At 29.8% G+C, this 18,013-nt stretch overlaps 1 protein-coding gene across 1 annotated transcript in view; it reads left to right on the top strand.

Annotated features, from left to right (window-relative positions):
* The window catches only part of LOC143235124 (low-density lipoprotein receptor-related protein 2-like), a 167,841-nt gene that overhangs the window by 74,265 nt on the left and 75,563 nt on the right, over nt 1-18,013 (top strand). Inside the window, 16 exon segments of the mRNA XM_076472960.1 lie at nt 1,610-1,732; nt 4,563-4,682; nt 5,668-5,784; nt 6,788-6,910; nt 7,389-7,508; nt 8,149-8,274; nt 8,651-8,811; nt 9,209-9,435; nt 9,743-9,931; nt 11,066-11,280; nt 11,908-12,048; nt 13,501-13,710; nt 15,242-15,437; nt 15,678-15,931; nt 16,583-16,732; nt 17,338-17,631. Coding sequence (XP_076329075.1) covers nt 1,610-1,732; nt 4,563-4,682; nt 5,668-5,784; nt 6,788-6,910; nt 7,389-7,508; nt 8,149-8,274; nt 8,651-8,811; nt 9,209-9,435; nt 9,743-9,931; nt 11,066-11,280; nt 11,908-12,048; nt 13,501-13,710; nt 15,242-15,437; nt 15,678-15,931; nt 16,583-16,732; nt 17,338-17,631 — 2,766 coding nt within the window.

Raw genomic sequence — 18,013 nt, 5'->3', positions numbered from 1 at the left:
AAAAATAAATGTTAAAGGTAAGTTCCTTTCTCTCATCCAAGTCATTACCTGATTTCATTAAAATCTTAATTTGAAAATTTAAACAAAGTAATAAGTAATTTAATTCTAATGTATTTTTTCTTTTAAAGCCTAGATTTGATAAAAATTGAACCAAATTTAGCTTCTGCATCTAGGAACATCTGATAAGCTACATATGTATTTTTTTGTATTTCTTTCATAAATGTACTACATTTTTGGGCTGCAAACTCAAATAAAATGTAAATGCTACAGAGTTATACAAATATTATTCTGTTATCATACTTATAAAACTCCATATCTGAAAAAGTGATTTGCTTAGATCTTTTTTTATAGTGCCTGAATCTATGAAAACTACTTTTAAAATAAGGGAGGAATTTATATGTATTTTATAAAGCATACTCTATAAGAAATCAAGAAATAAAATCACTTTTGGAATGCAGAAAATGTTAGACCAAGATTATCTTACTTGCAGACAACAGAAATTGGGCTAAAAGTAGAAAGCTTCCAGTATACTAATGTAATTTTTATAGGAGATATGCCTGTTTTTTTATTAGCTTAAAAAAAGTAACTTTTTTTCTGTTTGAAAATTCATGTCACTCCATAAATGGAAAGTAATGTGAGCCTTTAAGATTACAACTTATAAAACAGCAGATGGGATTCAAAGGTGAATATAGATATACCAGGCTACACTGTAGGAAAAGCAACTTGCTTATGATCGAAATATCTGTGTCATGTGTTAATTGCTGTACGTGTTGTATTCATTACATTAAAAAAAAAAAATGTAAATAGCTGATGTAATATTCCAAGATTGTGTAAATGGTTTGTGATATTAATTCTTATTTCTAGATAAAGTAGAATATAACACGATTTGCAATGAGTTGACAGTTAGTCAGTCACCCAAGTAATAATTACTGGGTCACTGATGTAATTAATTATTTAATTAAAAATGTATTAATGAAAAATAGTGTGAACAAGCATTATATGATTCGTGTAATTATCTAGATTTGCACTTTTAGTGTTTGGTAACTACTAGTTGACATTTACCAATATGAATGACCTTATTTATCGTGTATGGGGTGTAAATCTAGAGCCTTTTTTATACTGGAAGGTTTGTGTATTGTATTATATGGTGACAGGTGCAATATATTACATTATCAGATCTGTATTTTATCTCGAATAAAAAGAAAAGTGTTTTCAAGTGCCTTAAGTATGCTTCTTAATAAAGTATTGACAATTTCTTTCAAAGTGACTTTTCTGTTCTTCTACATGCTGTTTTAACTACCCTTTCTTTTGCATGAGAAAAAGAAATGTGATTGATTAGTGTTTTGCTAAGTCTTATAAAAACATCAACAAACAATGCAGTTATTGTATGAAAGCTAAAGCAACACAATGGTTATATATTAGGAAAGTGCACTGAAAAGATCTGATGTTGAAGGAAATTATATCCATCATCATGTTATTGGTAGAAAAAAAAAATTTTGGATAAGAGATACAAGTTTTGCTTTGACTTTTTATCATGTTTTGTATTTTGTCAATAAATTGAAAATAAACATATATTTAAACAAATATTTTATCTTGCCCCAACTAACAGACTACAGGCAGTGTCTTCTAGATGATTACAAGTGTAGCAGTGGGTTGTGTATTCCAAGCAATAAAAAATGTGATGGTTACCATGATTGTCGAGATGAAAGTGATGAGAAAGGGTGTCACCACAGTAAGTTGTTTTCCACATGGTCTATTTAAGAACCAAATCTGAAGTAGTAACAAGAGCTGATAAACTACATTTCTAAACATTAACAAGAACAACAAAAATCCCATTATTAAAAAGTTTTAGTTTGCATTTTATGACATTATAATGTTTTTAAGTAATAAGTCAATAAAGTATTTAAAGAATAACATATGTTCATCTAACTTGATCCTTCTGAAAAAAGTAATTTGACATTTTCTAGTGATTTAGAAGATTTAATTTATTAGTAGCATTTGTACTTTTGGCCAACATCAGACAGTACCATTTGTTAACTGCATGGTGTGGGCTTGCAGCTTAAACGTTACTAATAATTTGTTTTTGTTAAAGGTGGGAAGGTGTCCATCCTGTGATATGTTTTCATTAATTAATTAATTTTTATTAATATAATTTGTATTTGTAGCAACACTCATTATATACTAACAAACTCAAACATTAGTTTTGTAAGTTTTGTCAATTTCTTTGTAAGGATGGTAGGTGGAAGGTGCTGTTGACTGGCTGCATTCCCTCTGGTCAAAAGTCAAAAATTAATGATGCCAGTAGATAGCTTTAATAGCTATGTGATAAATACAAGTTAAAAATACAATACTTTGTCCAAAGCTTCTAAATTATCTTTTGAATCCAAGGTGGTGGAGCTTTGACCCTGCTCAGAGCAAAATATGGATTTCTAATCTAAAGTTGTTATTACTTTCCCTTTTGTAAATGTTTTTACATCATAATTGAAATTATTTTATTGATGCAAAGTAGAAATAAATGAATGGTTAAGTGCTTTTCAGACTAGAACTTATTGCAATTGTTTCTGACCAAACATGAGTCAAGTCTAGTTGTAGTTTAATGTTCAAGGTGAATATATCCGCTGTGTCCTGTTTTATAATCTGTTGAAATAAAAAAAAAAATGTTTGTGGTATATAATTCTTGATTATTCCAGTGGGTTATTACCATTTTTTTTGTTTTTTTTTTGAAAAGTGAAATTAGGTTGGTTATCTAGCCAACATCCTTTCCTAAGTGTATTTTTTTAAATTTTAAGAAAAGATGAAAACTCATTTTGGAAGCATGTTCAACTCAAGTTTGAATTGTAGTTGGTGAAGAAAACAATTTTATGTGTGGCCACCCCGATATTCTTTTTCTCTTAACATAGTATCTGACATTAATTTGACATAAAAATTAACATTAGTCTCTAAAATCTTGATTTGCAAAACTTTTTGATGTTCTTTGAAAATGTTACTGCTTATGTAGGTGAGAGTAAAGGTGTTGATTTGGTATATCTGAATTTTGAAAAAGAATTTGACAAGGTGCCAAATAAAAGGCTTGGAAAAAAAATATTACAGGGGCAGGAGATAAGTTAGCTAACTGGATACAAGAGTGGCTTGATGGAAGAAAGCAGAAGATTGTTATAAATGGATCTCTGTCAAATTGGATTAATGTCACAAGTGGGGTATCTCAGGGTTCAGTGCTAGGACCATTGCTCTTTTTGATTTACATTAATAACATAGATTAAGGGAATGAGCAATAAGCTACTTAAATTTGTTGATGATATTAAGGTCTTGGGCATTGCTGGCTGTGAGGATGCTGCTGTTGCTTCATAAAAGGATTTAGATCATTTAGTAAGTTGACAAATAAATGGCAGAATGGTTTTAATTATAATAAATGCAAGATATTGCATGTGAATTATCATAATTTGAATTGTAAGTATAATGTGAATAGAAGTAACATTAACAGTGTTATAACAGGAAAGGACCTTCATCCAGTAATTGATTAATCTCCCAAGCCATCTAAGCAGTATGCTGTTGCTGGTGGTTGGAAAAATAGGATTTTAGGTTTGTATCTACAGAAATATTGAATAAACATGTAAAGAAGCCATAATTTTATTGTATAGATCACTGGTTAGTTGATATTTGGAGTACTGTGTTCAGTCTTGGGCACTTTACCTTAGCAGTGATATTGAATTTCTGGAGAAGGTTCAGGGAAGGACTGCTATAATGGTACCTGGGATGGAAATAGTTGTCTCATGAGGAGAGGTTAATATCTCTGAAATCCTTTACTCTTGAGAAAGGAAGTTATAGGGGATCTGATTGAGATGTTTAAAGATTGTAAAGTGGATTTCTTGTGTTGGTGCATCATCATTTTTCATACTAATGGTGAGAACAGTAGGACTAGGGAGCACAAATATAAATCTTAGCAAGGTAGTATTCATTTTCAGCTAAGAAAGTTTTATTTTTCTAACAAGATGGTTGGTTAACCTTTAGAACAGGTTGCTTTTGGATGTTGTGGAAGTAGTAAATTTAAGCAAGTCTAAGGTAAACTTTGCAACTGTATGAATAGTAAGAACTGGCATTAAGTTTTTTAAAATTTATTAATTTAATAGTTTTAGTATAGTTTAGAGGATGAGACAGCTGAGGTGAACCAATAAGTTCCTTGTTTTTTTTCAGTGTTATGTTATTGCTATAATAGACAGGCATGAAATTCTGTGGCCAACTTAAGGTAACTTGACTTGCTTAACATAGAACAGGTTAAGTAGCTATATGATGGTTCATGAGTGATTGCAAGATTTTCTTTTAAAAAAACAACATAGTTAACAGCATAAATAGTAATACATTTGCAATTAAATGTATTATCAAAGATTAAGTAAGAAAATGAATAACAGTAATTTCAAAATTTGCATCAAAGTTTCATTGATATTAATATAAAATGTGATTTTTAATCCTTGGATAGCTCTAACTGGAATTGATAGTGCTGTTTGTTACTTGTGTGGTTTGGATTTTATTTTTTTAAGAAATAATGTACGTGTGTTTTTGATTAGATGAAACAGCATGTGTTTTGGATGAGTTCCGATGTGCTAATGGTGCTCGCTGTATAGATTTGAGCAAGAAATGTGATCACTGGGATGACTGTGGAGATAATTCTGATGAAAAGGAATGTGGTGGGTAAAACCTTAAAAGTTTAATTTAGTCACTTAAGATTCACTTTTGATTATTTAAAAAAAAAAACATTTTTGACAGAATACTTGTAGTTAGTGTGCTATGAAAGCACTTCTTTAAAGTGACCACTGCATGAAAATTCTTAATTGTATATTATATATATATATACTTCTAAAAAGACAATCAATAAACTAGTGAATTTGAAGTGATTATTAAAAGTTTTAACAATTTTGTATAACTGTTTGCTTGGCATTATTAGTAAAACAACCAGTCTAACAATATAGAGAAATCTACTTCATTGCTTTTTCCAGGTTCAATGTCAAAGTTCATTATATAATATTTAAGTAGGGTCATACTTTCTCAAGGTTAGAGAAGAGTACTTGTTTTGTTATTTAGAAAGAGAATATTCATCTTAAGAAAGAATGAATAGAGATTTCTTTCTGCATGCCACTCAATTGCTTCTCTTAAACAAAGCTCACTTTGAATTTCTTCCAACCCACCATGAAATATTTGTAGTAGTGTTTGATTAAATCTCGAGTCTTAAGATTAAGTTTATAAATCTTTTGTGTCTGAGACATACTGGTTGCAATATAGAACCTGAATAGTAAACATGTAACTCTTTATTACAATAAATACCATTTATTTATTAATTGGATCTTTTTAACACATCAGTTTCAATCTATATAATTTTCAAATGTTTACTTGCTTCACTAACCATTCCTATTTCCTTATTAATATTTTCTCTTCATGAAGTTCCTTACAGCTCCCCTGAAAATTGGGACTACCTTGAAAAATAAGTAAAAAAAAGTTGACATTACTTAACATTGTTTTACTGTGAAACTGAACCTTTACTTAAAGTTTGTTCCATAATTGTGTACAGTCTAAATTCCTATTATAAAAAAAGCACTTTTACAGTATCTTTTAATATACTGCTTGTTTAATTTTTTGAACATTATTTTGTTAAATGCATGTTGTGTTTTTTCTCAGATTTTCCAGCATGTCACAGTGATCAGTTTAGGTGTAATAATGGAATTTGTATACCATCCAGCTGGCATTGTGATGGTCATACAGATTGTACAGATCAATCTGATGAGAAAAACTGCAGTAAGTGGTTAACCTTAAAATGTGTAGTTTTTATCTTGTTTTTGATACATTTTTAACTATTTGTAGTTAACTTTAAACTTGTATTATTGACTTAAGGTCAATGTATCTAGCAACAGAATTATTTACAAAAATTTTGTTTGACCTGATATTTTTAATTTCTTTACCATTTACAGTATATTTTTTAAAATGTCTCAAGAGTATGTTGAACAAAGTAATGGATGAAAACAGAACAGGCTGTTGGATAATTACAACAGTTTCACTGATCTGTTCAAAATATTGTAGTATGATAATGTAATTATTTAAAGTGGTATAAATCTAAATGTAGTTCTCTTGACTAAGAACATGTCTAGTATCAGGTTGCTGCTATCAGAATGCGCTAGTTGTGTGCGATGGGTTTTGCCATTTTTTGTTGTAACTATCAGTTTAGCTTACTGTTCTTTAATTTTATTTTGGGCTTTTGTTGGCCAAGTATTTAGTCTGCTTTGGCTGAGAATCTGAGGGTTCATAACTCAAAGTCATTTGCCCATTACTGCAAAAGGGTGTTCTGAAAATTTTGGGCTATCACTGCACTAAGAGTAACAGTCAATTTGCATTATTTGATTGGACATGATGATCCAAGAAACTCAAAGTGATGATTTTTTATATCTGACTTTCCATTTAATCTATCATTTTAAAGCTAGAAATGTGCAGACAGCCCTTTGTCACTTTTTAAGAAAAATCTCAACAAATAGTTCTGTAATTTATTTTCAGAGGAAATTATTTGTTTATTGCTTGAGCTCCTAAAGAATTTGTATTGTGGTAAATGTTTATAACAATTTTTTTTTTTTAAATGAAAGCTCCCATTTTTCTGAATGTTGTGTATGCATGCATACATGTATGCAACAGAAAGCTAGAAAATTTAATGGATTATCTGTTTGCTGATATTATTGTATTTTGGGCTAATTTTGATAAACTTTAATCAAATGAAAATATTTCAGCTAATCATTAAATATTTGTATTGCAGCTTTAATTACCTGTGCCGAAACAAAATTTTTGTGCCTATCAGAGAAAAAATGTATTGAAAAAAGAAAACTTTGTGATGGGATTCAAGATTGTGATGATGGGTCTGATGAAAGAGAAGCATGCTGTAAGTATATGTTCTGTATACATAGATCTTGTTATTGTGCTCATATTTTATCATAATTTTATTTGCACTGAAAATTTTCGTTAAGTTATTAATGTGTCTTTAACACCTTTATTGATTTTTGTTATGTTAACTTATGAAAATTTACCTGTATTTAAGTTTAGCTGTTTTTGAAACCTCTATTTAAAAAAAACAACACACAAACTGTTGCAGTTTCAGATTGATTGTGAAATACTCAGCCAAATTATTATTATTAACTTTACCAGTTTTTAGTGCAGACATAAGGAGAGAGAAAATTTTCAAAGTAATGTTTTTACTATTGATAACTAATTAAAACAATTGAAATAATCTTTAGTTTCTAACTTAAACATATGTTTAAAAATTATTTGACTGATACTATGAAATTGCACATTTTGTTGCTTATTTTAATATCTGTATAACCTGGAAGTTTTCATACTGATTAACTGTGTACCTACTTTAGCAACAAGCCTGTGTCCCTCCTTGTCATGTGAATATGGATGCCGGGCATCTTTAGAAGGTGGAGAGTGTTATTGTAAAACTGGAATGCAAGTCAATCCAAATGACAGAAGAAGTTGTATAGGTAAGGTTTATTAATGATTTTGTTAAATGTGATGTAAAATTAGATTAGCAACATGTTAGTTATTTGCATCTGTATATAAGTTGTTCATGAGTGTTATCTCTGTATTCTTGCATTTTTTGTTTTTTTTCATATTACTATAATTGAATAAACGTTAGTCATTTTTCAAGCATAAATACATTAAAAATACGAAATAAATAGGATTAGGATGGAAAAATAAATGCTCAGAAACACAGTATAAATTTTGTTATTTTTGAAGATCTAGAGGAATGTTTACAAAAAGAAATTTGGTATTTAAATGAGAATGTGGTCGTAACAATGTACGACTGGGAATAAAAATTTATCTAAAACGTATCTGTTGTACTGTTCAAAATTGAGAATAGTTGATGTGTTTAGATGTTTGTAAGTGAAATCTTTTGTGGGATTTTAAATGGAACAAAAACTAAGAATTCTTTTTGGTTTCACATAGCCATCAGGCAACAGCTCCTTAATGAATTTTTCTGTATATCATTCACTGGGAACATCTGGTTTTAAATACTTCTAGGTATAGACATGTAACATTTGCAGTTGGGTACTGTGAATAGCTAGTTCTAAGATTCCCTGCAGCTTGAAACATAAGTTATATATTGTTTTTGTCTGTTAGATCTTGATGAATGTTCTCAGTGGGGCTACTGTGATCAACTTTGTGTCAATATTCCTGGTAGTTTTGAATGTTCGTGTGCAGCTGGATACAAGCTTGTTCCTCCAAGACACTGTCGTGCGGAGAACAGTGAGTTTTTCTTACCTTTAATATGTTGCTTAATAACTGATACTAAAACCTATAAGTTTTGGGGTAGTAATATAGTCCTTTAGTTTAGGTACAGAGAAGTAAAAACTTTGGAACTAATTGATACTATGCACATCTCTGCGTAATCTCCTAGGTTAGTGACATTTAACCTGAATTTAAAAGCAAAAGTGTAAACAACTTGATGTTTAGTTTGGAGATAAAATGCCACTTTATTTCCTTTTATTTTACTTCTAAGCCTTCTTTGTGATACTGAAAATTCCCATACTCTATAAAATTTTGTACGTTGACAGATTTATTAAGGTAGCTAACACAACTATTGGAATATCTACTCAATGTACATCATATATTTGTTTTTTAGGTACGCAGATGAGGCTACTATTCACGCATCATAGTGCTGTATACAGAAGTGATGCACAAGGATTGAACCTGGAAGTTATAACCAACACTACAGCAGCTAGTGGACTGGACTTTCATTACAATAAAGGTCTTATCTTTTGGTCTGATACAGAAACTAGAAAGGTAAGATCCAATTAACATTGATATTCCACTATGGGTTAGTTTCTAATTTTGTTACTCTACAACTTTTAAGTGGTTATCTGCATCAAGTGTATGATGATTGTGTGTAAAGAACCTGGGATTTGATGTGCATCATTTATATTTCTTTTATTTATAAACAATGCTATTTTTTTGTACTTCATAGATATGGTTGCTTACTGCATTATTTGAAAAATTACTATAGTTTGATATTACTAGTTCCAACTCACGAGTTAGTCTTTATAATTTACGATAGTTTGCATTCTGTGAAAGAAAACTCATGGTGGAATTTATTTCAAAGAAAGCATTTTACATGTATATTTTATCATTTACTTCACAATTTTTAAGATTTGCATTTTAAAAGCATAACCTGCTTCAATAGGTTTACAAGTTAAGAGCTAGTGACATGAAGCAGTCTGGAGAACTCAGTGTCCCGTTTCCTTGGAGTCCCGTTTGCCTGGCTGTGGACTGGGTAGCAAATAAACTTTACATATGTGATGCTTTAGGTCAGAAAATAGATCTCATGGAACTCAGGGGTAACCGTCATGCTATCATCATCAGTCGGAATCTCTCCTCACCATTAGATATAGCTCTGGATCCTACAGTTGGGTGAGTTACTCTTGTTCTCATAAATGGAAAGATTTATTAGATGCCAGGTTTTTGATGAGATAGATAAAAAGTGTTATAGAAATTAACCGTACAAGAGAATGAGGATCTAATTAAAGATAGTTTCACTCTTCTCTGGATTTCTCCTTCAATTCCTAATTATCAGTTTAAAAGTTTGGGCATCTTCTTTTAGTATGTTAGTTTTATCAAAAGTTACTTCATAAATTTTTAGCATATTAATGCCTAATAGTGAGACCTAGCTTACAAGGTTTTATTTCTAGGTGCAATATTTTTTTCTGGATTTTTCTAGGTTAATGTTCTTTAGTGATGCTGACAAAATTGACAGAGCACACATGGATGGTTCTAACAGAAAATCTGTTGTCAACTCGTTGATTTACAAAGCTTCTGGTCTTACTGTTGATTACATTAACAAATGGCTTATTTGGTGTGACTCACAGCTGGATCAGATAGTTGCTGTTGACTATGCTGGGAAAAACAGGCATGAATTATTTTGTTTCTAAGTCCAAGATAAAAAATTTTAAGTGTGGCTATCAAATCTGGTCGACTAATGTAATCAAGTATTATAGTATTTAATTTTGTGATATATTAATTAATATCGTGAAATTTAATTCCAGTTAATTTATTATACTATGCTACCTTATCTGTGTTGAGAACTTTGCTTATTCTTTATATACTTTGTTTTTAATTATTTGCACCTATGTTGGTCCTTCTGTGGTTTGAAGTTCATAATTTTTTAAAATATAATTGTTTGGGTTGCGTTGTTGTTGCTAACCTTTTTATTTAGTTAATTATATGAATGAATCGATTTGCATGTTAGAATTATTTTTTATTAAAGTTTTGTACAAAATTTGTTTTTCCACAACATATTTAGTCAACTTGGAAAAAAAAAAGTCTAAAAATGTGCTGGTATTAGCAATTTTCCCATCTTGTAAGTCGAGAAATTCTGTGATTACCATTCTTAGTCCATGATTTGGTAATGATTTAAAGTAATCCTTTCCAAAGTATCATTCACTGAAGAGTTAGAAAAGTATGTGGGTGAATGTGCATAGCTGACAAATTATTATATTTATATATTAAAGTAAAATCTATTTTCATACATTAATATTAAATTTATAGAAGCCAAAAGTTCTTATTAAGCTAACAAAGATCTTAGTTTTATAGCTGCCTTTTTTTATTCTAATAGTATTTATTTTACTTTAGTTATTGCTCATTATTTGCTTGTAGTTCAATGTTTTTTATCATATATCAATATTTCAAAAACTTAAATACAAGATTATATTTTGTGATAGATTTGTTTGTTAGAATCTGGTTGTGTCGTTTTAAGAAGCTGCATAGTCATTCTTTCATATTTCATTTCAACTAACTGAATATAAACTTGGCTTGAATGCTGGTTTAAGTATTGTAAGTTTTTTTTTTAAAACTCGGTAATATTGTTCTGCACTAAGTGTTTCTATCCAACAGGAAGAATTAGCAATTTTAAATAGCAATTCTAATTTTAAAAAAATGTAGCGAGTAGAAATTATGATGTAAGACAGTGTAGAAGCTGATATGTGTTGTAAATATGAGTTATTGCAAGAACATGTGAACATTAAAATTGGTGTTTGTTTTTCAGGCATGCAATCATTAGGGGTAGTACTAAGGTCCCTTCTCCCAGTAGGCTGACTGTGTTTGAGAATTATGTCTATTGGACTGATGGAACCAGACAGGGTATTTTACGAACCCACCTTTTCAACAATTCTGAAGTTGTTGAACCTATTTATCGTGATCGTTCGCTTCTCAAGGAGCCTAAGGCTATTAAGTCGTACCACCCAGTTCGCCAACCACCAGGTATATTTTGTCAGTTACAAACTTTTGTAAATTCTTTGCTCAACATATTAAAAGTGACTTCTTATAAAAAGTACAAGTAATGTATTTGGTTAATGCATAATGACTGTAACCTTTCTTTTATAAGTTTAGAAATATCACACTCTAGGACTTTTTAAAACACAATTCTGTTGGAAGGTATTAATTACTCACATTTCTTTGGTGATCCAAAGAGTCCCAGGATATATCATGAAGGAAGTATGTAAATGATCCAGTAACTAAAGCATCAGTTATCTTCCAAAATGTCTTCATATATATTTACTAAGTAACTAGAATCTCTTATGAAAAAATTAATAAAATAATGAAAGAATTGCCTGTGAGGTATTAATAAGTGAGCAAAATGACCTTTAGATACAAATTTTAAACAAAAAATGTTTTTGATTTTATTAGATACTTGGTAAAACTTGTTATAATATAAAAATACACCTATATAAAAATTTAAAATTTGTTTTCATAAATTAGAGATTTCTCAAGTTCATTATGAAAATATGTTTAGACAATTGTGAATATTGAAGTTTATAAGATATTGTGTGAAAAATGACCAAGGGGTGATCATGAGTTTCATATGGATTTTTTTTCTTCTCTTTTTAGTAACCAATCCATGTGGAGTTAACAATGGAGGTTGTGAACATATGTGTGTTGTGACAAGGAGTGCAGAGGAGTATGGTATTGGTTATCGCTGTGTTTGTAGTATTGGTTATGAACTCTCGCAGAATGGAAAGTCTTGCAGCCGTAAGTGTTTATACTTGTGACTATTGTGCAATATTATTATACTGTTAATATTTCTTTGTAAGATAGCGAAATATATTTTAAAATTATTATAGATATTAACTAAAATTGATTCAAATTTAGGTATAAAAAGTTATGTGCATTAATTACAAGCATTTAATTCATTTACATCAGTTTTCTGCAAATGTTGGTCAAATCAAATATCTAGAAAGGAAGCACAGCTTATTAATTCATTTTGTTATCTAAGTGGTTTCTTTGTGGTAAGTGTTGGTCATCTTTTATCCTTTTGTTTTTTCTTTTTATAGTTATGTATAGCCAAATACACCAGAAGATGGTTATAAAGCAGTCTTTAGGGGCTCATGTACCACTTTTTAATTGTCTTATTTTGAAGTGTGAACTCAAGCCTAATTTTTATTATTAATAATTAATATTTTTGACTTGTCCACTAATTTAAATGCTCTGATTATTTTTTCTGGCACAATTGGAGAATGTGTAGTGTAGTTTTTGTCAACTCGAAGGGAAGAAAACACTAGCTAGTCTATATGAAGGGAAGGGCAATTTTACACTTAGGAGGATAGTGTGTGTGTGTACATAAGAAGTTCAAATTAGCCTTATTAACAAATTTTGTTATTGGAACATTAATTTTTCTGCATACCACTGACACTGCCACAGTTTAAGAGTCTCTTTTATAAAGTATTTTAGAAATGAGATTTTTTTAAAGAAAGTTATTTAATATCCGTTGTTAAAATGTTGATCTAAAATGTTTTTTTTTAAACTGATCCATATGAAGAACACCTTGGAATAATTTTTACTGGTATCTCTTTTATTTGACAGATTTTTATTATATTACACAAAAGCTTACTTGTGTATCTTAAATCAGTTTTAACAAAACAGTGAAAAAGAATTTATCATGAAATTTGTTTTTAAATCCATAGTTAAGTGTAGTTAAACAAGTTATTGGTGAAGTTACTGTCAGTGGACACTGTTAAGCTGACAGGTGTTAGATTCTGTTGAATTAGTGATTTTAAATTGCTTTTTTTTTTGTATGACAAGACTATCAGTACCAGCAGTTGTTACTTTGGAACTATGCTATATTGTACTAGTATAGATCTGTTTGTAATTAATTAATAAATGATTAAGTTTTCGTTGTTTAATTAGGCTATGCATATTGAATTTTAGATTTTGTAATATTAATAGTGTAAGAGATGTTAACAGAGCCTGAAATTGATTTTTTGTGGTAAATTTAAATTATTTACAATTCCAGGAGTATCTCATTTTTGTTCCATATCATAAGGACTAACGAAATTTAGATTCAACTTTTTATTATTATTTACTTCATGCTTTATTATCATCAAGCAACTGCAAATATTAGCTGTTTTTGTTCTCTAAGTGATTTTAATTTTGTACCATACTTTAACTTTACCACTTAAAAGAAAGAATGTTCTTCTTAATTAGGTGTGGAAGAATTTCTTTTGTACTCTCAGCAAAAGTTTGTCAGGGGATCCATCCTTAACCCTGTGGATGAGGGTTTTACTGATGTCATAGTACCAATAGTCGGCAAATCTGCCCGCTATGTTGGACTTGACTTTGATTCTCGTCACAACTACATTTATTACTCTGATGTGATTCTAGATGTAATTTATCGAATCAACACTGATGGAACAGGTGAAATAACTGGGGTTTTTTATTATCTGATATTTTGTTGATTTAAGACTTAATGTGTATCTAATGTATGTAAATTTATATCTGAGTTTGCAAAATTTGAAAATGTAATCTTTTAACAACTTCTTTATCTGTTGCTTACATTCTTAGTACATAATGTTAGAATTAGTAAGCGTAAATAACAAAAACAATATTTTAACAGAATGAAGGATAAAATTTTTATTAGAAATATCAATTACTAGTTAATTTTTGATAACTAAATATACTTTTTATAGTGACACTCTTTGACAAGAAAAATAATTTCAAAACAACTGAAGATCAACTTGGTTTAGTTGTTGCTTTAAATAGTGTTGTCTTTTAAGTTAATTTGTACAAGTAATTTGAAACAATGCAGCTAAAAAGAAAATTATGTAAATTAATCTCTGTCAGTTATTTGCAATTGTCAAAGATTTCTATGATGTGATATTTTACAAGTATGGAACAAGTAACAGTGTACTAGTAGTGAGTCTTTGTTTGTCTTTACAAGAATAATAATGCAATTTATATCACCCTGTCATAATATGGATATAAACAGTTTAAAAATATCTTACAAGCCTTTTGGTTCTCTTTTTCTGTCTTTATAGTTTGTGGAATCTTTAAGTTGAACAATTTAGTTGTCAGAAGATATTTTAATCATTTGTGATTTATTGGCAATTACTCGAGTGCCTTCCATGTTTCAAAAATATTTTCTCAAATTAACTTGAGCAAACTATTTCTTACTGTATATTTACTTTTCTGCTCAAATTTATTCACAGTTATCATGGATTACAATCATGCTTCCTAAATAGCATTGAAAATGCTGTTTATGTTGATCTCTATCATGTTTATTCTGGATTATGTGTCATTTATAAATATTGGAGAAAAGCATTCCTAAAATGATGTATGTCTCTATATTTTGTGCAGAAATATAATAAGTGATAAAAAGCTTTTGTTTTATTAACATTTAGGATATAAGTTTAAGTTAAAAAGTCATTTTGTCTAGCCCATTTCCAAACAAACATAGCCGTGACTGTAATTAGATCTGAAATTGGTCAAAAGAGAGAGCTGTGAACTAAAAGTTTGCACTTAGTTTTTTTTATATAAAAAAAAAAGTTGGAGCCATTCTGTAAGTTGCTATACTGCAGCTAAAAACATGACAGGGATTGAAATGACATAATGTGTGCATACACGCACGCACTCTTTAATCATTAAATGTCCTTTTATTATTTACCTTAACATAATAATCATTTCAACTTCTTACAAATTTTTTATAAATAGCATTTTCAAAGAGTTTGATTTAAAGTTTGTTAAAAGATTAATGAGAGTTGAAGTGTTCAGACAGAAGAGGATTGACAAGACCTAATGTTATTGTTGAATAGATAACTTTTAGTAGGTTGTTAAATGTGTAATGAAGGAAAATTAATATGAAAAACCATAAGTTAGGATGCCAGAGAATATAGACTGTATAAGGTTTGAATGTTGGAGTTTAATTGCTACGTGTTTGTAATATCCTCAGGAAAAGAGAATGTGCTTGCATCTCAGAATGAAGGTGTTGAAGGACTTGCTCTTGACTGGGTGTCCAACAATCTTTACTATATTGACAGCAGAAAAGGAACTTTGAATGTGATCAGTGTGAACAACTTTCAAAACAGGAGAACATTGATCAGCAACTTGAAACGTCCTCGTGCAATTGTAGTCCATCCTAATAGGGGGTTGGTGTTTGTTTGTATTAAATAATTATATGTATACTTTATTTCAAAGATAAGTTTAGCTTACAGTTGGTAGTGTAGTTGTATCAGTTGGTTGGGAGATAGTTATTATCTGTTTTATTTTATCTCACTGGATTTGTCATATGTTTTCCTGTGACTATAAATTATTTTGATATGTATTATTTATGGTCTCAAAAATATTAGCTTTGCTAATACAATTTTTTTTTTTTAAATTCCATACAGCTATCTTTTTTACTCTGAATGGGATCGACCAGCAAACATTAGCAGAGCATTTTTAGATGGAACAAACTCCATGGTGTTCCGTGGTGTTCTCCTGGGCTGGCCTAATGGTTTGAGTATTGACTACTCGAAAGATCGTCTCTATTGGTGTGATGCTTTACTGGATCATGTCCAGCATGCTAATCTAGATGGCACAGATGTCCAAACAATAAATTCTCCAAGAATCAAACATCCTTTTTCCCTAGTTATCCACAATGGTGAGTAAAACTTAATCATTTTCAATACTTTTCTAAATATTTTAAAAAACAGGCAAGGTTTATTTATTGGTGCTTCATAATGATAATGTTTTCTGTGTTTAATCAGTTTTTTGTTTCAAGTTTATTCTTTTAAAAAGGATGTTAAGACACCAGGAATTATTATTGTGGGACCAGAATGTTATCAGGGAATCAATAGATGAAATTATTATTAATATAATATGTAGCTTTTAGTTATATTCCTAAAAAAAACTGCAGAAATGTTCTCATTAGCAACCAAAATGCATACAAGTGAGAAAAAATGATGAATAAAATTAAAACTAAACTGAGTAAATTTATTCAATCTGATATTTTCTAATGTAGCTAGTGTTAGGATTTATAAAGTTAGCAAAAATATTATTCTCTTAATCTATATTTTAATATATGAAATTTATTTGAAATCTTTGGCCATTAAATATACTTTTTGTGGTGATATGCTTTGACAAGAAAAAATATTTATTAACAACTGGAGATCAGTTTGGTTTAGTAGTTGTTTTATATTGCAACTAGTCTTAAGATAATCTGTAAAAGTAATCTGCGATCAAATTTTAAATACCTTCAGTTGTCTTCTCATTTCTATTTTGAAAATATTTAATCTGAAATTGTTTTTTGTAGAGTGGCTGTATGTGACAGATTGGCGACTTGATGCTGTTTTGAAGATGAATAAAATTACAGGGGCAGATGAGCAGATAGTTACTGCTGTGGAGGAAGGAAGTCGCCTTTACGGAATTAAAGTTTATAGCACAAAAAACCAGAAGATAGATTGTAAGAAATTGTACTATATGTCTTTTAGTTGTTGTATTTAAAGTGTTCGAAAGAAAGAAGGTTGTATATACTGCATAAACTGATTAAGAAATTGTTTTTGGCCGAAACTTCTTACCCAGCAACATGTTGGTACTGAACAAGACATTATTATGCAACAAAAGCTGTTTAGGGTTAGCGGGTATTTTTCATTTAGATGATGTTGCTAACTATAGAGATGATTTTTTTTTCTTCTACAATCAACCTTAAAGATAAATCTAGTTAGACATTTTCAACAGTTAACAGTATTTTATAGTTTGTGTGCAAACTAATTTTTTATGAAATATTCTTAATGAATATCAGAATTACAAAATAAGAAATCATACAAAATGTTTAGTATGTCCTGCTTCTCTCATTAAACTTGCATGTAAATGTAAATTCACTTTCATCTGTACAAGATGTGTGTACTATGTAAACAACAACAAAGTTATGATGATGTAACTACCATCCTATCTTTAATTTAATCGAGAACAATAATTCTTCGAGTAAACATTGGATTTGTAGTTTTGCTTAACTATTCTGAAGTAATTTTGTAATTTATTGAGTGAAGACCATTTACTTCCTTTCAGCTCACCATCCGTGCCGTGCAAACAATGGTAACTGTGAAAAGTTTTGCTTTGCTGTACCAACAAATAACAGTGAAGTTTTAGATTTAGAGGTTCGTTGTGGTTGTCCCTATGGAGAAAAACTGAAAGAAGATGGTAGAAAGTGTGCATCTGACCCAAATGCTGAACCACCTGTTAAAGCTTGCCCAAACTCTTGGGATTTCACATGTGATAACAAACGTTGTATTCCAAACACATGGGTTTGTGATGGTGATGATGACTGTTTGGATAATTCTGATGAAATGCAGAACTGCACTCGTAAGTTTCTTTTAAAACAACTGCTTTCAAACGTTGGAATATATGTAGATACTATTTCTTTATGCATATTTTCTGAGTTGTGAAAAATAATTATTTTATTTTGTAGTACAATAGCTGGTTCTTTGGTAATCATTAACATCTTTTATTGCTTGCCATTTGAAACATTGATGTCCACTTTAGAAACATGTTATTCCTTTTGTTTTGCTAATGTTAGTGTTTTGCCTAAATTTGCATTCATATGTAAAATTGTAGTAAAAAAAAAGTTTTACACATGTTCAGGTTTTTTATGCATCATGTTAATTGTTAGATATAAAGAATGGTCCTGTTGGGTTATGAGAAATAGAAACCTTTGTAATAAAGAGTATATTTAATTAATTACCTG

Source organism: Tachypleus tridentatus, chromosome 12 (assembly GCF_004210375.1).
Source record: "Tachypleus tridentatus isolate NWPU-2018 chromosome 12, ASM421037v1, whole genome shotgun sequence".
In the NCBI taxonomy this organism is placed as follows: domain Eukaryota; kingdom Metazoa; phylum Arthropoda; class Merostomata; order Xiphosura; family Limulidae; genus Tachypleus; species Tachypleus tridentatus.
This window is presented reverse-complemented; position numbering and strand designations above follow the sequence as displayed.